At 46.8% G+C, this 25,181-nt stretch overlaps 1 protein-coding gene across 2 annotated transcripts in view; it reads right to left on the reverse strand.

The window, feature by feature from the left end:
• Nucleotides 1–25,181, reverse strand: part of LOC119444540 (putative sodium-dependent multivitamin transporter) — a 113,193-nt gene that overhangs the window by 38,571 nt on the left and 49,441 nt on the right. For both annotated transcript variants that reach the window (XM_049663417.1, XM_037708919.2), the window contains exons 9-12: nucleotides 17,228–17,316; nucleotides 6,234–6,343; nucleotides 5,650–5,717; nucleotides 443–529 (exon numbers count right to left, since the gene is read on the reverse strand). In XM_049663417.1, coding sequence (XP_049519374.1) covers nucleotides 443–529; nucleotides 5,650–5,717; nucleotides 6,234–6,343; nucleotides 17,228–17,316 — 354 coding nt within the window. The remainder of the gene's footprint in view (nucleotides 1–442; nucleotides 530–5,649; nucleotides 5,718–6,233; nucleotides 6,344–17,227; nucleotides 17,317–25,181) is intronic.

Here is a 25,181-nt window from a genome sequence, read left to right on the forward strand (position 1 = left end):
TTTTTTATTTCTTACAAAATATTTTAACTTGCGTTGTCCCGTGACATTGTACGGTTCAAACTTCGCTGAAAGCTCCTGTATTTCTTAGTTAAGAAATGTTTCAAGCAATGATCATTCATTTCATGACCCCGCCAAGCCAGCCTCGAATGCTAAGGCCAACAAGATAGACACTCGGTGTCAAATGTTCACGTATCGTGGAATGCGTGTGGAAATTCGACTTCCGAGCAGTCCTTGATCGTAAAAAGTAAAACCCAGCAGCTCAGAATGCCAAACAGCTGAGTCACATGGACCGTGTCCCAATAAACTTCCATAGTTTACGCACATTCTTAACATGACAAATACCCACAAAGGTAGTTTCTGTGATTTATCCATCACTCGTAAAAAATGTGGATTTCCACACCACATAAACACAAACCATATTGAACTGAATTTTGTTACGTACCTTGGTGTCAACACAGGGAAATGCCAGACCTAGGATTGAAAGGCTTACGAACGGCGCGGTTACGCAATTTTGGAGTACCATTAGGACCTGCAAGAACACATGTTCACATGCTCATGTTTAATATTCCGCACAAGCAATCGTTGCAAAACGCATGCAGTACATTTAACAGCACTTCGCACTACCTATTTCATTGAACATGTACGCAACACCACAAATACAGGTGTCTTACAAGAATAAGCAACTGACACAAAGGCAAAGCGAATCTGCACGATATTTATCTTCCATAAAGCACTTTCTTAATGCCACAGTGGATCATCTAACACTCTTCACCTGCTTCCTTGTGTGACAGCGGTGTGGCCATTATGGTGTATATATCCTGCGGTAGACGTAACAATCAGGAGGCGCAGGGATTTGGCATAGCCTCACTCGAAAGAAAATACACAACAGTCTGTATTTTGAAGCCATATGTGGTGCGTTAGTGACGTTGTCGGATTACGTATTGGCACGGCACCGAAGTACTGCTGGCCGAGCAGCGCGGAATTGGTCTCTCGCGCAGTGCATGGAATACCGTGCTTTCCGATAGGCTTTTGTTGCCCTCGATGAAAATTCGTGTTGGCTGCTCCCTATGCAATAGCTGCTCCGCCTGTTGTATCGCAATCAGTGCACCGCATGCAAGCTCTGCTGCTGCGGCACAGGTCGCGCGTTTGGTCATCAGCCACGGCATCTACATTTTAATGAGCACAAAATACAATAACATTCTTGTACTTAGGTGCATGTGAAAGGGCTCTGAAGCCGTCAGTGAGCTCAAAGGTGAGCAAGCGGTTTTACTCTCGATCTCGCTACAAACATTAATGAACGCTCTCTCCCCCTCCTCTTCGCACTTATTAGAAGACACGTAGATATTAGGTCAATACCGAACGTCGCATTGGCGCACTTTTATTGTTTGGAAACATAATTAATTCCCACTTATCAAAAGTCTGCGCTTTTAGGCTACGCGCTGTTGATGCCACGCGCGCTGTGGAAAACACGCCGTGCGAGGTTGAATTAGTTGATGCGCACAACAGGCAAGTGAGAAGACAAGAAAGGGGGAGCGACTGCTTGGAAAAAGCGTGCTAGTAGATTGATTGGAACGGATACACCTCGTATATTGGCCAATCTACTGATTTTACTCTGTTGACGTAGATGACCCTGCTGACGTAGGTGACCCTGAAAGACTGGAAGTGTGCAAAGTCAATTACTAGGTGCTTCCTGACGGCAGCCAACCAACTCGAGCTCGAAAGACGCTACCAGAGATTGTGCACGCTGTTGCGGCTGAAATCATATACCGCACTCCAAATACCATAGTTTTTGGGTCACGCCGTTCTTGTTGATTTATTTATTTTTGTCGTAGGCATTCATTGCGTCTGTGGCTGCGCGTCAGCAAGCGTAGTGTGTGCTTCTGCATCGCGTGTGTGTGCTTCTTTGAGCATCGAGTCCATGCTCTTCCGAGAGAGGAGAATAATGCCACACCTTGCAACAGGCGCCACATAGTTCGAAAGACGAAGACGCACGCCGGTCCACGCGCCATGCGCCGACACCTCCTTTGACGGGCCCCAGCGAAGAAGCAGACGAAGACCCTCCGGTCCATTCGCGGGTGCTTGAATTTTCCGTTTGATCAGCTGGTGGTTAGAGACTCGGGCTCAGCGCTTCAACTAAAGGTCGCCTGTTCTCCTAGAACGTGATCATGTGTTCTCTATTGCTTGTCTAATTATCAATTCGCAATGTGTATTAGCAAAGTAAGTTAGCGACGCACTTGCAAGGCAAATGAGACTAAACATCAGTTGACAAGGCGCGAGCCTCGATCATCTCTCAATCGCCCTTCGTAAAGCACAGGCGTACAGAAAATTCGACACTGGTGCGGTATAGCTAAACCACTGACATAGTACGCAGCTGCACTCTCCACAGTTTCGTCTAGTGAAATATACCGGCTATACGCATAACGTGAATATGTGCTGAACAACAAAAAATTTGAATCATAGGCGATTATTGCAACCTTGCTGTACAAACCACCTGCAATCTAAGGTGAAAATCACTAGTACGACATAAAAGCGACGAAAAAAAATTACTAAAATGAAGAGAAATTGCAAATTCTAGGTTAAGTACATATATCCTAAACCAAAGCGTGTCTATTCGTCGGGTCTGGCGTGGGTAATACAGCAAGACCTCAGTGACATGCGGGAGGCCACCATTCCTGTTTGAAAGGCACGGAGGATTACTAAACTGACGTTTCTGTTTCTCTAGGACTGAATAAACCCCATGAATGTCAAGGCTGTAAGGCTCGCAAATCGAAAGCGACGGCATTTCAGAGAATAATACCATTAGGTACATTATAAGTACAGAGGCGGACTGAGCCCACACTACTAAGATAGCACAAGCTCTGCGCACGTTATTTTATGACGTCATGCTACGAGGCTCGACATTTTTTAACAAGCCAGGTGTGACGACAGCGGTGACATCAGAATCACCGCGGCGTAAGCGGGAGAAAACGCATTAGATTGTATCAGAGTTGGGCCAGGTAGCATGACGTCATGGATCCGAGTGCACAGACTTTGGGCTATCTAGGTGTTGACTGAGCAGAGAAATCATAAACAAGGTCGCGTGGTTTATCAGGCAAGACGAAACTCGAATTGTCACTTAGCTCATCCCAGAGGTCAATGAATTGCTGCTGCATGTCGACCCGGCAAGGAATATCTTGCTGACGATTCCATTCCGTGCTCTAAACAACGGTAGTGAGCTGCACGTCATACTTTAGAACGCACACTAATTAGGCAACGAAGGACCTCACTATGACTCTAGTACCGCACGTGTTTAAAACGCGATTTATTAACGGTGTATTTAAAGCCCTTCCTAAGGAAATTCAAAAAGAGTTAGTTGAAGATCGTTATGACAGGCGTTCATAGGATATACCGGGTGTTCAAAATTAAGCTTTATGCTTTTCTTAAAATTAGCCACTGGGAAGCACGCGAAGACCACCTGTGCAAATAAGTTATGTGGCCAGCGGAACACAAAGTCAGATCATAATTATTGCTGTCAGCAGCGGAATTAACTAACATTGAATAATTCACTTTTTATTGACTGCCGTAAGTGTGTATGTTCGTACTCAAAATTAAGAGGCAGTCGTGTTTCTACACAGTTTCACTTGGAAGAATTCTTCTAGCCTATCTGTGCTCCGAGATATCCGACTCCAAGTTTGAATTGCCGTTCGCACGATTACGGATGCAAGATAGTTTGGATCGGCGCAAAGCTCCTCCCTGATGTGACGCGGCTGTTGTGTGCGGCGTTCAGTCTGTCAACAGGGCGGAGGCATAGGCGCCGGTGATAACTGTTCCCCTTCCCCTCTAGGCTGGTGAAATCAAGATATTGTGCCGTACGCAGTGCACATGATGCTGTTAAACGCGATAACAGGAGATACTTTTTCGGCACATTTTTGTATTACTTGAGATCGCACCGGGACACCATCTTGTGAACGCGTTAGCTTCACTGTCATCCACTAAAGTGCTTCTGGAATAGCTGCGCCTCTGTACGGAAAGATGCCCAAGAATATCCACGTGAGTTTCCCTTCGCGCTAATTGCTGCTTCTGGCGGGACGATGTATTCTTCCGAAGATGAAATAGACGTGGTACTTGCAATGGCTGAGATAAATGGCAACGCTTCATTGGCAATGCGGCTGTACGCGGCTCCCCACCCACACCGTCCCTTTCAAACTAGGCCTACCTTCATAAACGTGTTTCGGCGCTTTCGCACAACAGGGTCAGTCCATTGTCCGAGATAGACCAGGATGACATTGATGATGAAGACTTTGAAATCCACGTTGCCGCGTGCGTAACGTCGATACAGGAACTCAGTGTACGACAGAATGCCGATCAGTGCGGTCTCAGTGTTGGAACAGTCGCAAATGTGCTAAGAAAGCATTGATTCCATCCCTAGCATGTTTACCGTCACCAGGATCTAAGTGAGGCAGACTTTGAAAGGCGGGTTGACTTCTGCAATTGGGGCCTGATCAAAACTAATGAAGAAAAGGACTTCTTATACAGAATAATTTGTACAGATGAAGCTCGGTTTTGCCGCAATGTCACTGTGAATATTCACAACATGCATTATTGGTCACAAGAAAAGCCACACTGGCTGAGGCAGCACAAGCATCAAGTTCGGTGGAGTGTGAATGTGTGGTGTGGCATACTCGGGGACAGGATCATAGGGGTTTATGCTTTGCGTTGCTGTGGAAAGGATGCACTTTGAACATTTTTTAGGGCATTGACATGTTGATTGGTTAATTGTTTTCATGAGATTTGTGCATTACTAGAACGAACTTAAAGCGGCAGCATGAAATATTCGTTAGCATAGCTGAAACTGTTTCTGTTTTTGATGGTGCAGTTGTCGCTCTTAATTTCCACAAAATTTACAATAGTTGGAAATCAGCAGTCACTTTATTCGCGTAGCCCAGGCAAGGACCTTGCCCGCTCTTCTAGTCTCCATTACGCATGTGCACTGCCCGCCGGCTTCTCCGCTCGCGCCATTATCTCGGCATGGCAGCTGCCGCCATCGTTACAGGCGGCGCGATCGCGTGTTACGACAGCGGTTCCGGTTTATTCGATGTTTTATTTCGCCAGCCAAGAGGGAAGGGGGACAGTTATCATCTTTGCCAATGCCTCCGCCCCATTGTCAGACTAAACGCCGCCCGCAACAACCGCGTCACATCAGGGAGGAGCTTTGCGCCGATCCTAACTCTCTTGCGTGGGTAATCATGCGAATGGAAATTAATATATGGAGTCGCATATCATGGAGCACAGACACGCTAGAATAATTCTTCCAACTGATACTGTGTAGAAAGACAACTGCCTCTAACTTTTCAATACAAACATATCTACTTACTGCAGTCAACAAAGAGTTAATTATTCAATTTTAGTTATTGGGCTGCTGACAGCGATAATTAACATCTCACTTTGTGCCCCCCTCGCCTCATAACTTATTTGCACAGCTGGTCTTCGCGTGCCTCCCTGTGCCTAATTTCAAGAAAACTATGAAGCCTAATGTTTAAGACCCTGTATAATAACGAAGAATATTTGTTCTCGGAACCAAATCCTAAAAAATAACACTTGTTATCATTTACTAACGTTTCCACCAGTATTGCGTAGGTTATAAAAGGAGAGCTTTCGTCACCAACTTACCCTGCCAGTCGACCCCAAGTATGGAATAACAATTGCATAAAGGCTCATTATTATTCCAGAGGCGAAGGCTGCGGAACAAGGAAATGAGTGTTAAACTGCAAGTATTTTCTGCCTATTTTGGAAAGATTCGTCCTTTTTTGTAAAAGTGCTAAACTTAGGCGACTATTTGACATAAAAAAATTTGGTGTTTTACGTGCCAAAACCACGATCTGATTATGAGGCACGCCGTAGTGGGGGACTCCAGAAATTTGGACCACCTGGGGTTCTTTTTGACAACCTGGGACCGCATTTCGCCCCCATCGAAATGCGGCCGCCGTGGCCTATTTGACATTAGATGTCAACGCTAATGCAATAGTACCAATGTAATAGACCTAATACAAAGGGCCACTTGTATCGCAAGAAGTGCTTGCAGGGAGCCAAAGAAAGGAGGCTTTTGTCCCTCCTCTTGCGGGAGGGGGTACTCCTGGGAAAGGTGCACGAGGAGTAACTTATTTGCCTATGGTGATAGTATTTTCTCGTAGATCACACATGGTGTGAATAAACATGCACTTGGAAGAAGAAAGAGTCTGTCACAATGTTCTTACCTAAGAATTTTGTCAGTAGGAGTGAGCCTCTCGGTGACGGCTTTGCAAAAAATGCGAGAAATTCGACATACGTTACCGCCGCCAATGAATTTATGGCGGATGATATAGTGCTGGAAAAGGTGGAAAAGGTAGAATGGGCAAAGTAATATCAAGCGAAGTCAAATATAAAGAATGAGTGGAAATAAAAAGTGAAGAGAAATAATTCAAAGTATAAAACGTACGAAAAAAATTTGGAGGGCGCGTAAGCTTCGGCTCTAAGCGTGGAACGCGATAACATTGAGAGATCCCTGGCTGTTTATCAGGCTTCGCGGCAACTGCAGCTGTCTTTTTTTCTCCAACTGCGCCTCCGCATGCGGTTGTCGAGGAGGCGAGCGCCATCTGGATGGTATTTTTGCGAAGAGCAAACCGCGGCGCGCCGCTGTATGCGTGGTAGAAATGCTGGAAAAGGGGCTTGCGTTTGAGTTTCACCATAGTAGAATCATGCTTTCCCGTGTATTCAAATTACAATTCGACGCTGTCACGTCTGTAGGTTGTGGTTACGTCGTACTTTACAATTTGTGTGACGCATTTTATTTTGAGGAATTCGATCAGTTCACCAGCGCCTCTGCGCCACGCGGAGGGCCTGCTTGGTCGGGGTGGTTTGGGATGATTTTCAATGGCCGAGGACGCCGACGCGGAGATCGACACCGGCGCCAACGCCGGATTTCCTGCTACACGGGGCCTTTAAGGCTATTGCGTGAGTATTGATCCCGGATTACGTAACTACTCTGAGAAAATGCGGCTTCTAAACAGGCGGAACCGTAGTTCGCGTGCCATTCAGTGGCCTCAATTTATGGGTGAGTGCGTGCGTGTGTGTATGCGTGTCTGGCTGTTCATGCATTACTTTCTTTAAATGCAGTTCGCGTTTGCTATGCGAAGTTCAGGCGCAGTAATTTCCGGCCACCTTTGCAAGGCTAGGTCCGCTTGTACGAAGCACCCCTCCTCCTTGTCCTTTTTAGTAACTTCACGTGCTTCCCGATGTGATGCCGTTTGTAACCTTCCCGCCAACTGGAGTCATTGCCGATGCGCAAATGGGGACGTTCCACTGGGTCACTTGATATGTGCAACGGCGTAGGTGCCGCTTCTTTGCGCAAACTTGGGACATCGGGTAATATATTTCACGATAACTTGGGTCACCCAGTGTGTGCCACTGGGTATATGCCGCTCTATTGCGCCTACTTGGGTGAGTGGGCACGTGTCATTAGGTATGTCCGGCTGTTCAATGATAACAAAATATTCCGGCAGAACTCATCTCACGACAAAAGGCGATTGTTAATGCGAATATCAGTGAATAAATGCATAGAAAAACCATATTGGCTCCTACACAACAAGTCATTGATGAAGTGTGTACGAAGCCGGCCTATCCCCTTGGAAACGCCAGCGCCACCTAGAAGTACGCGGGGATCGCGTATGTGATTATATTGTTACGTGCGGAAAGACACAGACAAAATAGAAAATTTACACTGTAGTTACATGAGCAGCGCCGCCAGAGACCAACATCTTAACCAGCTCGTGCCAAGCCAAGATGCCCGTCTTCATCTTACCTTGTGCCATGCCTCACAAGCGCCTGTCGTATCCCGACACAACCCGCGGCGGCAAAAGCACCGTTCCGGTGCCGCTAGATATCTGTGGCAAGCAGAGAGTTGGAGGGCTTGAGCGTGGCCACGTGGATGATATCACTGGTGATTGGAGCGGCGCATGTTAGAAAATTAATTATTGGGTTTTACGTGCGAAAACAGCGTCATGATTAGGAGGCACGCGGTAATGGGGGACTCCAGAATAAATTGTACCACCTAAATATAAGTGCCCTGTGTTTTCGCATTTAACCCCCATCGAGATGCGGCCACCGTGGCCGGAGCGGAAGATGTTGCAAGACTGACTGGAACGATTCCGTAGGTGACATCAGTGACTTGGAGAACCACGCGATATGGTTTGTAAAAAAGACGCAGTTTCACCTGAAAGGCAAAGCATCAATTGCGATAGCAAATTTGTAGAGAGCTATACGGAGTAATGATAGTAGCTTTATCAGCTGTATAAACTTAGACATGCAGCAGCACCGGCAACACGCAGAACTAACGTCGACGCCGTCGGCGTTTTGCCCGCGTTCGCACAAAATGCGTGCGGCGTTGCTGACTATTGCCGGAGCCTCTGATATAAATAGGCACTTGGTGCCGCAGCTAAAAGTCACCTTCCTTCCCTCCCCCTCCCCCCCCCCCACTGCCTTTCGCGCGTCGGAAGAAGGCGCGTTTGCTCTACATATATGGTGATTGTAAAGGAGGAAAGAGACGCCTACTTCTGCAGGCGCTGAGCCGTGCTCCCTCAAGGGCTGCAGAAGATAGCGCCAACCTTTCCCTTTCCCTCAAGAACCACTTATCATCATCCTTAAGGAAGCACGGCGCAGAACGCACGTTTGTTCTCCGCCGTGGGTTCACTCCCCGTGAAAGAGCGCGTCCCTCGCGCCCTTTCACTCGCACATACAGCGTTCGGCGGCGCGCGGCGACGATTTCATCTCCATTGACGTCATACGGAACCTCACGCAACGGCGACGACGACGGCGACGCCGACGGCAGAAATCTGCTTTGCAGTGTCCATATAATTTCTATCTCAATAAAAGACAGGAGTTTCTCGCAAAGCCCTACTCGACAGGAGGCGTCCAAGGAACCACTAGAGCGCCAGGCGAAAAGTGCACTTCACGGTGACAGAGGTCGCAGCGACGCGTGTGGTTCTCTTGCGACACTGCTGATGTAAGTTGTCGAGCGTGGTCAGCGCGAGCGATGGCATCACGCGCATGTTCACTTGTCGAGGTCATTATCGATGGTAGCAAGGTGTCTACCGGAAGCGTTGGTTCACGGCCATCAAAGAAGTAGATTGGGGATTAGGCAGCAGAGTCAAGGCAACAAAGATTATAGGCGAAGGTACGGTTGAGCGACGTACCAATTGCGGCGGTCGGCTGAAACGTATTTCGCCAGCATATCTTTAAGGGCCCGGTTTAATCGTTCGGTCAGGCCGTTGGTATGTGGATGGTAGGAGGTGGTATGCTGTTGATGTACAGAGCAGACGCACATGATGTCATCGATGACCTTGGACCAGAAGGTGCGGCCTCGGTCTGTGAGCATTTGCCGTAGCGCTCCATGCATCAAAATGACGTTGTGTAGCTGGAAATCTGCCACATCCGTAGCGCAGCTGGTTGGCAGAGCGCGCGTAATGGCATATCTGGTCACGTAGTCAACAGTGACAACAGCCAACTTGTTTCCCGAGGCAGATGCCGGAAAAGGGCCAAGGAGGTCCCAGCTGACACGACCGAGTGGCTGTACCGGCATTTTAAGTGGCTGCAGGTACCAAGTGGGAAGCAGGGGTGGCTTCTCGCACCGTTGACATGGCTCATAAGCATAGACGTAGCTTCCCACAGAACGCGCAAGACCAGGTCAGAAGAAGTGGCGGCGTACTCTGTCGCAAGTTCGAGACATGCCGAGATGTCCAGCGGTGGGCGTGCCGTGAAGTTCCTTAAGAAAGGCCATGCGGAGGTGCTTTCAGATGACAAGGAGGAGATCGGGACCTTCGGGATGAACATTACAATGGTAGAAAGTGCCATCCCCGAGAACGAATAGGCGTAATGAAGCGTCGTCGTGCGCCGATTCAAAACGATCGATGAGCACTTTGAGTGCGCCATCACGACGTTGCTCGTCAGCGATACGGAAGAGTTGTGACAAGGAGAAAACACAACCGGCATTCTCGACGTCAGGTACTTCAGAGCTTTCGACGGGGTAACGCGACAAACTATCTGCGTACTGGTGAAGGCGTCCGCACTTGTAGATCACAGAAAAGGAAAACTCTTGAAGCCTCAAAGCCCAACGACCAAGCCGGCCCATGAGATTCTTGAGGGAAGAAAGCCAGCACAGAGAGCAGGGTGGTCGGTTGCTACGGAAAAGGAATGACTGTAAGGCAAAGACGTAACTTGGTACCGCCCAGACAACAGCAAGGCATTATCGTTCCGTAATACAATAGTAGCGCTCTGGTGGTGAGATGAGGTGGCTGGCAAAAGCGATAACGCGATCTTGGCCACGCTGACGCTGGGCTAGGACAGCGCCGACACCATGACCACTGACATCCGTACTCCATTCAGTTGGGGCATTAAGGTCGAAGTGGGCGAGGATCGGTGGAGAGGTCAAATGCGTGTTGAGACGAGAGAAGGCAGCAGATTGTAGAGGTCCCTGTGATAAGGGTACGCTTTTCTTCAAAATTTCAGCGAGAGTTCGATCAATAGTGGCAAAATTATGGACAAAGCCACGGAAGCAAGAACACAGCCCAACAAACCTGCGAACGTCTGTGGCTCACTTCGGAACCGGCAACAGTCTGACGGCACGAATTTTGTCTTGGTCAGGTTGTACTTCGGAAGAGTCGAAAAGATGGCCCACAACCGTAATTTGGCGGCGGCCCAAACGGCATTTCGATTAGTTGAGTTGCAACCTGGCCTTGCGAAAAACGTCAAATATGGTAGAGAGACGTTCAACGTCAGCGTCAAATGTTGGTCAAAAGACAATAACCTCGTCGAGGTAGCACAGGCATGTGGACCATTTGAAACACTGAAGCAACGAGTCCATCACACGCTCAAAAGTAGCCCGCGCGTTACACAATCCAAAGGGCACACCTTTGAACTGGAAAAGACCATCGGGTGTTATAAATGCGATCTTTTCTCTTTCCATGTCGTCGATGGCGATCTGCCAGTACCGAGGTCGAAAGTCAATAGAGGAGAAGTAGCTGGCGCCGTAGAGGCAGTCAAGGGCATCGTCGATTCGCGGCAGCAGGTACACGTCTTCCTTAGCTACATTGTTAAGATGGCGGTAATCCACAAAGAGCGCCATCTTCCGTCCTTCTTCTTAACCAACACTACTGGTGACGCCCACGGACTCGAAGCAGGCTCAATGATGTTTTGCTCTAGCATCTTGTTAACCACAGTTTAAATTGCCTGGCTCTCCGATAGAGATACTCGATATGGTCTACGGTGAATAGGAGCAGCACCGCCAGTTATAATACGATGCTTGACAGCAAGCGTTTGGCCTGAGGGGCGATTGTGAAAGTCAAAAACACCCCGGTAGCAAGACAAATCAAGGTGGAGGTCTTCGGCCTATGCAGATAAAAGGACCGCCGCGATCATTCTGTTGATCTTGGGATCAGCACAAGAAGCAGACTTCAGCACAAGAAGCACAAGAAGCAGACGAATTACAACAAATGATGGAGGACCTTAATCGAGAAAGTGAAAGAATTGTGTTGAATATGAATATGCAGAAGACAAAGATAATGTTCAATATACTGGGAAGAGAACAAGAATTCAGGATCGCCAGTCAGCCTCTACAGTCTGTAAAAGAGTCCGTTTATCTAGGTCAATTACTCACAGGGGACCCTGATCACGAGAAAGAAATTTACAGAAAAATAAAATTGGGTTGGTGAAAGCCAAATCCTGACTGGGAGCTTACCACTGTCGTTGAAAAGAAAAGTGTACAATCATTGCATTCTACCGGTGCTAACATATGGGGCAGAAACTTTGAGGTTAACCAAGAAGCTCGAGAACAAGTTAAGGACCACACAACGAGCGATGGAACGAAAAATCTTAGGACTAACGTTAAGAGACCGGAAAAGAGCGGTGTGGATCAGACAACAAACGGGGATAGCCGATATTGTAGTTGACATTAAGCGGAAGAAATGGAGCTGGACAGGCCATGTAATGCGTAGGATGGATTACCGGTGGACTATTAGGGTTACAGAATGGATACCAAGAGAAGGGAAGTGCAGTCGAGGTCGGCAGAAAACCAGATGGGATGATGAAGCTAGGAAATTTGCAGGCGCAAGTTGGAATACGCTAGCGCAAGCCAGGGGTAATTGGAGATCGCAGGGAGAGGCCTTCGTCCTGCAGTGCACATAAAATATAGGCTGATGATGATGATGATGATCAGGTCATGCGGGCAATGGGGAATCACGGTAAAAAGGACAGCAGCGTGGCGGCCGGCGATGCTTACGCGTGCTGTACACATAACAATGACAGGAAGAGTACCGCCTTTCGCAATGCGGACGATGCGTGTGGTTACACGAGCAAGAAGCTTTTTAATTCATCGTCAGAAGGAAGCGCTCATAGTGGAGAGGTGTGTACCTGTGTCGATCAGCGCAATGACAGTAGGGCCTTCAACGTCAACTGCAAGAAGGTTTTGGTTCGTGGGCAAAGTATGTAGAGGACTAGAGGGCAAAGTTGACATCGCAGCTTCACCTCCAGAAGCTGCAGTTCCTAGTTTTTACTCCGTGTGTGGAGGAGCATGAACGGTGACGAGAAGCGACGGGGCTCGGGCGAAGGAGACTGATGACGTCGGGGTGACAGCGATCGGCCGTAGCGAAGATTAGAAGCAGGGGCGTCAGCGGCAGTACGACCGTGGCGAGAAGCATAATGCAGATTTGCGGGAATAGGCATTGTTGTATGTTGGAGACGGAGTTAGTCATCGGTTGCGGCAATGACGAGCGATGTGGCCAATGCGGCAACATTGGAAACATATGGACATGTCGTCAGAGGTGCGCCATTTAGGCGGGTTGAGGGATATGGAGGGAGATGATTGTGGGGGACGAGGAGGGCCGCGAGATGCTGCAGCTGGGTTCGTAGGTCGACTTGCTCGCGGACTTCAGACCCATGTTTTCATATTCTTATCGGACAACGGCGTGGATCACAGCAATCGTGGCTGGTGATGGATCGGTGGGCGTCGCGGAGTAGGATGGTGAATAAGCGGCCTCGATCTCGCAGCGAGCGACACGAGTGAAATTGTCACATGGGAATGGCTGGCGGCGATGGTCCTCACAAATCGACGTAGCAGCGGCATTCCGCAGGCGCAAGATGTGGGGCGTGATACGACTGCTGTTGGCTTGTTCGAAGCGGCGACATTCTTTGATAATGGCGTCAATCGCAGAAACGTTGCCTAAAACCAGCATTTTGAAGGCATCGCCTGAGACACCCTTTACTGTGTGAGCCACTTTGTCAGATTCAGACACCTTGTCATCATCTTTGCAGCAAACAGCCAAGACGTCTTGTATTTATGAGACGTAATGCTTCCTGGGGCTCTAAGCACACGTCGCAAGGGCATTTCTTGCTGCGACCGTGCGCCTAAAACGGGCGCCGAGTTGGTGAAGCTTTCCTTTGAAAATGTCGCAGTTTTTTAGCTCGTCGTCGTGGGTTCGGTACCACACGCGAGGGGTGCCGGTCACGTAAAAAACGAGGTTCGCGAGCATGATAGTCGGATCCCACCTATTATTAGTGCTGACGCGTTCATAGAGGTTGATCCACTATACTAAGTAATTACCGTCTATGCCGTAAAAGAGACCAGGTCCACGAACGTGGACAAGCATCACGATTGGAATAGTCTGATCCGCCGCAGCCGAGGAATACCGGGTCTCATCTCCTGGAGTCACGGTAGCGGGCTCGATGTAGCGACCGCTGCGGAGCTCTGTGGCGAGGACGGGGATCGCAAACCTCCACCAAAATGGCACAGACAAAAGAGACTATTTACACTGTATTTGAAAGAGCAGCGCAGCCAGAGACCAATATGGTAACCAGCTCGTGCCAAGCCCGTCTTCGTCTTCCTTTGCGCTATGTCTTATAAACGTCACTTGTATCCCAACAATATATTCGGACAAGCTTGTGGGAATGTCTATTTCGAAGGTTTGTTCTGCCGAGCTATACAGAAATTTTAAAGAATTTTGTTGTCGTTTAGGAGCGCCACATATACAATTGCAGATAACCGAAGTTTCAAATTGGCGTGAAAGAGGCTCATTAGTCAGCGGCGGCACAAACCCAGTGGCTCTACTGGGTTTGTGCCGTACTTCAAGGGGTTCATTGAAGAACAGCACGAACCATTCACCCAACTTGGTGTCAGATGTTTATTAAAAGTCAATACATACTCAGTGACCCAACGTTGCGCGAAAGACGTTTACTGACGAATGACACAGACGCATTGTAACATTCACCGTGGCCCAGTTGGTCCGATAGTTGGTTTCGAATTCCGTTCCCTCAGCCCAGCAGTCCGATGCTTTACGCATTCAACAATTAACTAGCCAGTGACTCAAGTTAGCGGGAAAATGGTTAGAGGCAGAAACATATAGACACGTAGCCTGTGAAATACCGGAAAAGGCTTGAAGTAACCCAAAAAAGTAGCAGTTTCGTCTGAAAGGTGAATCATCGATTGCTATTGCAAATTAGTAGACAGCTATACGAAGTAAGGATAGTAGTTTTATCGGCCGTGTAAACTTGGAAACATTCGCTTAATAACTAAATTAACAAGAATGGTGTCCGTGCACACATGCAAACATGGACATATCACCCTTGATGATCGCGGCCTTTCGCTGTCAAAACGCTGGCGTGAGCAAGCGCGATGACAGGAGCGAGCGAAGTGACCTTTTTGCTTTCTGGAAACTGAGCGCCGAGAACACAGCGCTCACAAAGGTATGAGCCTCTGCAGATCGCTTTCAAGATACGGCGGGCGCGACCACGCGCGGCCGCCCAAAGTACACAGTTGCTGGCGGAGTAGAAGCCTCAGCAACCCTACTCCCGCGCTGCCTCCCCCCTTTTCTCCTTTCGCGCACTTGATTTAGTCGTGGCCACCAGTTCCCCTTGCGCCCGGTCGCGAAATGCGTAGCTAGTGCCGGAGCACAACGCCCCACCCCTCTTCCTCCTATTCATCCTCCCACGGCCTTTTTCGCGACGGAAGACTTCGCGTTTGCTCTCCGCCCTCCTCAATCGCGCGCGCCAGATTGAGCCGCAATCGTTGGCTCCCCGCGCGCTTTCCCTCGCACATGCAGTATACGGCGCGCGGCGATTACTTTATTGCTGTTGGACTTTATACAGAGCCTCACAGTGACGGCAGAAATGCGCCTGGAGTGTCCATATATTTGCTATCGCAATATAATCGCTTCCATTCTATGAGTGTGGGCTACCAGCGGAGCTGTTGTTCTGCAGTGCGCACAACACGCGGCCTCCCCATAAAAGCGCGCGCAACATACTTGCTGCCCATTCGGTTCTTTGCACAGGCGGGGAAATGCAGCAGGTGGCTTGTTAGCAACAACCTGCTACACCAATGATCGATGTCATAGTCATCAGTACTCCCTGGGCGCAGCCAAACCGAGCAGCAGTTTCACGTTTCCGGACATCTCGTACGTTACCATTCACCATGAAAGCGTTCTAGAATCACAGTCTGTCGCACACCGCACAATTGAATCCGAAATGCCTGTCCAGAAAGTCCCTCTAAAATTTCACATATGCATCCTTCTGCTCGTCCAATTTACTGGCGCGGTACCTGCGTCGCCTGGCCGCATTTTCCGCTTTGCGGCACCCGTCTTCCTGTCGAGCCCGTCGCATACGGGCAGCCTCATAGACACGATCTTCTCAGCTACTCGCAGCCCATTTCCTAGCTTTGTTCTTGCTACGCCAGGTGTCACATGCCATACTGGTTTGCTCCGCTTCCCCATAGAGGATGACGTTATGTAGTCATCATCATCATCAGCCTATACATATGTTCACTGCAGGACGAAGGCCTCTCCCTGCGATCTCCAATTACCCCTGTCTTGTGCAAACTGATTCAACTTGCAGCTGCAAATTTCCTAACTTCATCACCCCACCTAGTTTTCTACCATTCTCAACTGCGCTTCCATTCGCTTGGTATCCATTCTCCAACTTTAATGATCGATGGGTCCTACGCATTACATGGCCTGCCCAGCTCCATTTTTTCCTCTTAATGTTAGAATATCGGCTATCCCCGTTTGCTCTGTCATCCACACTGCTCTTTTCCGGTCACTTACCGTTAGGCCTATCATGTTTCGTTCCATCGTTCATTGTGCGGTCCTTAACGTGTCTTCTAGCGCTATGTAGTGATGTCTGATGTATCTAACCAACTAGCCCAAAAAGCCATACTTTTAAACTTTACTTATTCTCGAGGTTCTATGTTAACCTCCAAGATTGTGCCCAGTTTTATATTCTACGACAGTAGTAAGCTCCCCGTCAGGATTTGGCGATACCTGCCATACGCACTCCACCCAATTTTATTCTTCTGTAAATTTCCTTCTCATGATCAGGGGACCCTGTGAGTAATTGACCTAGATAAAAGTACAGCTATACGGTACAGATTCTAGAGGCTGACCGGTGATCCTGAATTATTGCTCCCTTACCAGGAAATTTAACATTGTTTGTCTTCTGCATAATAATCTTCAACCGAACTCTTTCAGATTCCCGGTTAAGGTCCTGTAGTATTGGGTGGTTACTTAGCTTTCCTCTTGCTACGCCAAAAGTCAGCACATGCCTTACTGGTTTGCTTTGTGTCCTCATAGAGGGCCCGGGATTTTTGAGGCACAGACATCAAAAAAGCTATGGGAGGTTAGACCTTCGATGTAAAATGCTCATTGCAATTAGAAGCTTGAGAAAGTAGCCCTCTTCAATATAGACTATGCACTGGCGTTATCGCGCTCAGTATGAGCTACAACGCGCGACCAGTTTGCTCATGTAGCTCATGCTGAACGCCATAGTTCATATCAGAACTCTTTCTCTGTCTTGTTAATTCCATCGTTGTGTCCATCAGAATACGCATTGTAACAATCAACGTAACATATAAAATGTATCATCAGTAGTTTAAATGAAGGAAGGAAGGCGCAAACACTCTATAAGCCAACTAATGGAATGTATTAGGATTGCTGGCAAAGTACCCCTCCCCTCACGCCTTCTATAGCATGCCTTACGGTACGTTCATATTATGAGCGATTGTGCAAACCACTATTTTCTGTCATGAGTTCTTGATGAGACAGGTACTCTTCCATTAAGGCTGTCCGAAGGTGCTAATTTGGAGATTTGGAGTACATCAAGCAGTGACCACATAAGCATGTCGCTACGTAGAAAAGTATGTCGGTTAAACGCCAACGTAGTAGTGCAAATTTAATACCTTGTAGTGGCTCCCACAACACCTGCCAGAAAGATGCCGGAAAATCCCACGAATGATGCCAAATGAGTGTTTACGTAGTACGGTATTATCTGAAAAACGTAAATATGAGTGTCTATAGCAATGGCGACCATGCCAGCAACAAACCAATTTAAAGCACTACTGAGAATCTGCGACAATGTCCCCAATATATTCAAATTTGAAGAAATATTTAGCAAACGTTGAATCGCTCGCTTCCAGAGCTAAGAAGTTTAAAAGTAGTACTGTTACTCTGCAATAAGGACGCCACCATTTCTGCATGGATTACTCTCAGTATGTGCTCTCTCCTTCAAATGGTAAAATTGGCCCAAAACCTGCTTATTCACCCTATGATTGCTGAACATTGTGTCAAAGCTGGAAACACAGATACACGTTTAAGGTTCGGTGTGCGAGCAGTTCAATTTCAAATAACTCCTACACCTACCTCACTTTTAGGTTTACCATATATACATTTTAGGCAGGTTTGACGTGCTTTAGACAGTAAGCAGCATTATCATACATTTAAATCATAAAACGGACCAAAACTGAGTGCCAGTCTGTGAAGAGTTCCAATATCTTAAGCGTAATATGATATTTATTGTTTTAGTGTTCTCATGACTGTTGTAGATAATTAGTCAACAGCCGGGTTTTCAAGTCATAAGAGACAATTTCTAATTAACATAAGATAATGACAAATCATTACACATTTGCCGGTGTTGGTTTGTGCTGTAGTTGCAGTCAAATTAGCAATACTTTCCTGTGAAAGCGCCACACCTTGTCATTAGTTGCCGAGCTCACACGCTTATGAAGTACCAATGTTTGCTGTTTTATTAATCCTTTTAGGAGAGAGGGTCTAAGTCGGTTGTAAATCGCGCATTAAAGGGACACTAAAGAGAAACCGGAAGTTGAGCTTAAATGGTAGATTATCCTTTCACGATCACAGCCATACCATTCTCACTGCAAACAGAGGTTTAATAAGCGAGAAAATAGCGAAAAACTGAAGTATAGGTGCTGACGCCCCTTCGAATTTCCGCACTACACGTTCGTGACGTCGGAGATTACAAATGCAGGCCGGTCGGGATTGGTCGAGAGCGATTTATCGCTGTTAATAAAACGCAAAATGAAATATACCTTAAACGTACATAAACAGCATTTGCCAACTTTTTAAACCGTTTCAAGCGAGGAAGTACAAGTTTAGCACAAAATTTAATAAATAAGAAAAAATGGCATAGCGATACATCCGGTCGTGGTAGTTTCGTAGTTTCGTTTTTGGTCAATGCATCGTCGCGCGCGCCTGTTCCGCTCTACGGTGTTTCGGTTGCGTGTTGCGTGGCTCGAAAAACGTTTACTTCGCGGGAAACAGCCAGAAAATGCCTCGTGTGTGTAGTGTTGAGGGCTGTATAAATGGCCCAAGGCGCTTGCTCAGGGGCAGCGGCAATCTTGACTCGATTGTGTCCTTTCATGTGGTGTCGCGTGGTGAGCCCCGGCTCCTCGGCGTTCGCAATGGCTCAGTGCTCTGCCGATGATAAAACGGCAAAAGAGCCAGAGAAACCGATGGTGTGCTCTCTGCATTTATCGCCCTCGGTTTATGTGTATAATCCTGCCCTCGGGAAGTTACTTGGCGTGCCCCAGGGGCCAGTCCTTTCTCGAGCAGCTGTTCCCTCAATGCGGCCTTCATCAAACTCCCTACCGGTGCCCCTGCAGCAGCAAACTGGCGGCTCGGTGAGTGCTGAATGTCATTAAATAAAGCCACGAAGTAACCATACCGAGTACGTGCGCAACTTTCTACGCTTGTTCTGTCGGGAACATCGTCGCCTGGCGGACCGGACGCTTCGCCTTCCGTCGACGAAAACGCAGCTCTCCGCCGGCACGGCCGGCGGCTCACCGCCATCGCACGCGGAAACACCTACCGCTCGAGCACGGAGGATCATTTCGCGCTCCGTTTCACTGAATATCGCTGAAATGCAGTCCTGCTTCCCTGGAGAGCTCTTAGTTGCAAGGTTCAGCTGCAGCAACGGTATCCATCGCGGCGAACGCAAACGCAGCGACCATGCATGCAGCCATGATGCATCCAGTGCCTCGGCTGTTTACGCAAGCAGGTGACGTATCATGGCGCATTCTGATTCGCTGAGAGCAATGAAATCTGTGACGACACTGCTTCAGCGCCAAATCTGGGGTGAGAGAAATTGAGGAAGAGATATTTGGTCTTTGTTTACGAATTTCTCCGCTAATAACTGATATTTTTGCACCCAACAAAAACTGCATGCATTCCTGAAGGTCCCTCTTTTATTCCAGCTGAACTTCCTGTTTCTCTTTAGTGTCCCTTTAAGTAATGGTCACCATGGTCTGATTTTTTTGCTACTGAACAAAAATAAACTTTATTTTTCTAACCATTTTCTTTCATTTGGGCAAAAAGTACAATGTTTGCCCGCAAGGCAAGGAAAACAAGAGCGTAATGCTCCTAAGGTCATTGCCTCGCTGTAACAGCAGAAGTTGCTGTTTAAAAAGAATAAAAGCAACGCAGCTATTGGAAGAAAGGCAACTTTTCCGCAAATGCACTAGCAGTTTACACTAAAACACGTAGGCATCACAACTAATACGACATTTCAAAACATTCTGTTGCGGACATGAGTTATTAGTAATAAGATATAAATTGTAGTATATTACATTGATAACATCGCTAATAACGTTGAACTGACAACTCCATTAGCATGCACGAAACAAATCATAATCATAGAAAAACATGTTGGGAATTACACATTAAACTTGAGAATTGTTTTCAATTTCTTGCTTCGTCACAAGGCTCGAGTGCATAGTCCATAAACATACAGTTTCATGTGCAATCAATTCCATGCCATAGTTTGTCCTTGCTTTCTTCACTGCTATTCAAGTGTGATGAAGGCTGTACCCTGTGTCTGTTCAGGTAGCAATATTTAAATATCTCAAAGTTGCTTAGGTTCTCATATGTGCGTGCTCATCATTGTTCTGTAAGTGGTCCTAATATTGAGGACGTTGTGGCACATCGTTATTATAAAAGATCCTAAGATCCTACGTATTGTTTTGAAGCAGCAGGTAGCCGAACAGCTCGCTGTTGCAGGACATCCAGCTTTTATAAATAAGTTTTACTACACTTTCCCCATACTAACAAACAGTAGCTACGATGTGAATGTACAATCGAAAAATGCAGTTGTTTCAAAAGTTTGACACGCACAAAGTATCGAATCCGTTGTAGCAAAGTGACAGATCTTGCAATATTAGTGCGTACGTCATCCATGTGCTCTGTCCAGCTCAGGTTGTACTTAAATGTAACGCCGAGAAACCAATGACTTGGGACAAGTTCAAGTTGTGAGCCACAGTAGGAAAAATTTACATCGTGATTTATTTCCTCATTCTTGAAATAAAAGACTGTACCATTCGTTTTTATTTTTCGTGCTTAAGTAAATCTGCTTTAGGTAGAGCCATTTGCTGAACGTCTGCTACCAATGACTTGCGGTAATGTTCTGTTCCTGAAGATGCACTCCGGAAAAAAAATAATGTTTTGTCATCAGCATACATTATTTCATCTGTTAGAGGAATGTTTAGTATGTCGTTTAGGTAAATAATAAACAACGGCCCTAAAATGGAACCCTGTGGCACCCCATATTTAAATACGCTCCTTTTGCATTTGTGTCCCTGCAAGGACGTATGCTGGAATCGATATTCAGGGTAACTATGCACAGTGTTTAGTGCTCTGCCCCGAATATAATATACGTGGAGTTTCTTTAGTAAAATAATATGTTTTATGCAATCAAAGGCTTTACGAAAGTCTAAGAATATGCCAATTGTAAGATGTTCTTTTTCTTTGATAATAATTATAATTGTATCCTTGATTCTTAATAATGCCATTTTGGTCAATCTCTGCTTTTGAAAGCCGTGTTGTTTATCTGAAATAACACATTTATCCAACAGAGAATTGGTTAGATGCTTATATATCATACGTTCAGCCACTTTGTAAACATCATATACGAACATAATTGGCATATAATATATAAGTAATTGCGTTTCATACATTTAACGATCACAGGAAACATGAGCTACTTTCAGGAAAAACACCGATGGATGATATTCTGTTACAATTGTGTGAAAACGGACCAGATATCACGTGAGCAAGTGCTTTGATAGACGAGGCTTTAATGTAATCTGCTGCATCAGTTGATTTGTTACTCAGAGAATCGAGAACGGAAGAGGTCTCGCTTTCTGACGTAGGAGTAAGAGATACAATATCGCTAACCTAAGACTGAAATAATTTCTAGCATTGCGTTGAGGGAACAAAATCGAATGTAAAAATTAGAGCGCGCGCGTTGACTCAATGACTATTAATTAAATTCGCTGGAGCGGTACCGTAGTACTTGCCGCCATTTACAATGATTTCATGCGGCACACTCCGCTCAGATGACCCTGGTGGTTCGCAGGTATATGTACCATGTTCTACGATCATTGCTCGTAGATGCTTGAAATTGACGCGTGTAATATTGTCGCGGGCGAAACAACAGAGAAAGCCAGAAGTCCACGTCCTTTACTGGAACCAGACCAAAAAAGAAGAACGTTCTCTTCTTCTTCCAACCCCCAAGCGTATACGTGCCACATGCAGATGGCTCATATGTGACGGCATGTGCCCTTACCCCCTCTCCTAAAGAAGCATCCTCTCGATGCTGTAATGAGGGTAAAAAAATATATCAAAATGAGGGTTACAATATAAACGAAAAAAATGTGTCGTAACGCGAAATAACATTATGCTATTGTGAAAGAAGGAACAAAAGTAAAAAAAAAAACACAGGACACAACAAACACGAACAAAAAACTAAAACAAGAAGAACGACGCTAAGTCGTCAATGTAGTATAGTCCCTCGACGGTCGAGTCACGGCGCGCAAAATATGGTTTTAGTCTAGAAACATGAACCACTTTAGTTTGAGGAAGCCGACGAGTTTCTTGGGGTGCGTTCTGGGAGAATCTCGTAGGTAACGTCACTGAGTCGCCGTACAATCTTGTAGGGACCAAAGTAACGACGCAGCAACTTTTCTCACCGGCCGCGCCGTCGGATGGGGGTCCACACCACACTTCATCACCAGGATTGTAGGCGACCGCTCGGTGCCGAAGGTTGTAGCGGCGTGCGTCTGCGGTTTGGCGACACTGAATACGGCATCGCGCGAGTTGACGGTTGCCTCCTAGGCGCGCGGGGCGAACATGGCCGCATCCGTGTGAAACATTCCCAAGTTGTCGGGAAGGAGCATGGCGTCGAGCATCGTGGTGACCTCTCGACCGTGCACTAAGCGAAAATGTGTAAAGCCCGTACTTTCTTGAATTGCGGTATTGTACGCAAAAGGGACGTAAGGAAGGATATCGTCCCAGTGCTTATGGTCAATGGCTACATACATTGACAGCATATCCGCGATTGTCTTGTTCAGGCGTTCAGTCAGTCAATTGTTTGGGGGTGATAAGCCGTCGTTTTGCGATGTGCTGTGCCACTTAGCCTCAAGACTTCCTCTAGCATCTCCGCGGTGAAAGCTGTCCCACGATCAGTAATGACGACAGCTGGCGCTCCGTGACGGAGGACAATGCTGTGCACTAAAAAATAGGCGATGTTTGCTGTGGTAGCTTTTGTGAGTGCCTTTGTTTCACAGTACCGTGTTAGGTAATCGGTAGCGACCACAATCCATCGATTAGCGGACGAAGACGTGGGGCAGGATCCCAGCAAGTCCTTACCAATCTGGTGAAATGGGCTCTGTGGTATTGCTAATGGTTGTAGCAGTCCTGCTGGCCGCACAGGTGGAGTCTTACGTCGTTGGCAGTCGCGACATGTGCGAAAGTACTGCTTCACAGTCTTTCCGAGACGTGGCCAGTAGTCATCATCATCATCAGCCTATATTTATGTCCACTGCAGGACGAAGGCCTCTCCCTGAGATCTCCAATTACCCCTGTCTTGCGCTAGCGTATTCCAACTTGCGTCTGCAAATTTCCTAACTTCATCATCCCACCTGGTTTTCTGCCGTCCTCGACTGCACTTCCCTTCTCTTGGTATCCATTCTGTAACCCTAATGGTCCACAGGTTATCCATCCTACGCATTACATGGCCTGTCCAGCTACATTTCTTCCGCTTAATGTCAACTAGAATATCGGCTACCCCCGTTTGTTCTCTGATCCACACCACTATCTTCCTGTCTCTTAACGTTACTCCTAAGATTTTTGTTCCATCGCTCATTGTGTGGTCCGTAACTTGTTCTAGAGCTTCTTGGTTAACCTCCAGGTTTCTGCCCCATATGTTAGCAGCGGTATAATGCAATGATTGTACACTTTTCTTTTCAACGACAGTGGTAAGCTCCCAGTCAGGATTTGGCAATGCCTGCCGTATGCACTCCAACCCAATTTTATTTTTCTGTAAGTTTCTTTCTCATGATCAGGGTCCCCTGTGAGTAATTGACCTAGATAAACGGACTCCTTTACAGACTCTAGAGGCTGACTGGCGATCCTGAATTCTTGTTCCCTTCCCAGGCTATTGAACATTACCTTTGTCTTCTGCATATTCATCTTAAACCCAATTCTTACACTTTCTTGATTAAGGTCCTCAATCATTTGTTGTAATTCGTCTCCATTGTTTCTGAATAGTACAATGTGATCTGCAAACCGAAGGTTGCTGAGATATTCGCCGTTGATCCTCACTCCTAAGCCTTCCCAGTCTAAGAGCTTGAATACTTCTTCTAACCATGCAGTCAATAGCATTGGACATATTGTGTCTCCTTGCCTGACCCCTTTCTTGATAGGTAACTTTCTACTTTTCTTGTGGAAACCAAGGTAGCTGTGGAATCCTTAGCTGTGGAAGCTAAGATATTCACGTATGCCTCCTGTACTCCTTGATTACGCAATGCCTCTATGACTGCTGGTATCTTTACTGAATCAAATGCCTTTTCATAATCTATGAAAGCCATATAGGGAGGTTGATTGTACTCTGCAGATTTCTCGATTACCTGATTGATGACATGGATATGATCCATCGTAGAATATCCCTTCCTGAAGCCAGCCTGTTCTCTTGGTTGGCCGAAGTCAAGTGTTGCCCTGATTCTGTTGGAAATTATCTTGGTGAATTTTTGATACAATACAGAAACCAAGCTAATGGGTCTGTAATTCTTCGATTATTTAACGTCTCCCTTCTTATGGATAAGTATAATGTTGGCGTTCTGCCAGCTCTCTGGTACACTTGAAGTTCTGAGGCATTGCGTATAAAGGGCCGCGAGCTTTTCAAGCATGATATCTCCTCCATCTTTGATTAAATCTACTGTTATTCCATCTTCTCCAGGCGCTTTTCCCCTGGTCATGTCTTTCAAGGCCCTTCTAACTTCATCGCTAGTTATAGAAGGAGCTTCTGTATCCGGTACATCACTATTTCGAATGGAAGTAGCTTGGCTGTTTTGGCTACTGTACAGGTCAGTATAGAATTCTTCCGCTGCTTTTACTATGTCATCGAAATTGCTGATGATATTACCATGCTTATCTTTCAGCGCATACATCTTGCCTTGTCCTATGCCAAGCTTTCTTCTTACTGATTTCATGCTGCGTCCATATTTTACGGCTTCCTCAATCTTTCCCACGTTATAATTTCGACTATCCCTTACTTTCTTCGTGTTGATCAGTTTTGGCAGTTCAGCTAATTCTATCTGATCTGTTGAGCTGGACACTTTCATGTTTTGTCGTTTCTTTATTACGTCCTTTGTTTCTTGGGAGAGCTTACCTACTCGTTGTCTTGGTGCCTTACATCCCACTTCAATTGCTGCTTCTGAGATCAACCTAGTTATGGTTGTATTCATTCCCTCTATGTTGTTTTTATCTTCCTGTTCTAAAGCTGCATATTTGTTTGCGAGCACCAGCCTGAATTGGTCTGCTTTTACCCTTACTGCGTCTAGGTTA

Source organism: Dermacentor silvarum, chromosome 3 (genome assembly GCF_013339745.2).
Source record: "Dermacentor silvarum isolate Dsil-2018 chromosome 3, BIME_Dsil_1.4, whole genome shotgun sequence".
Taxonomy (NCBI): domain Eukaryota; kingdom Metazoa; phylum Arthropoda; class Arachnida; order Ixodida; family Ixodidae; genus Dermacentor; species Dermacentor silvarum.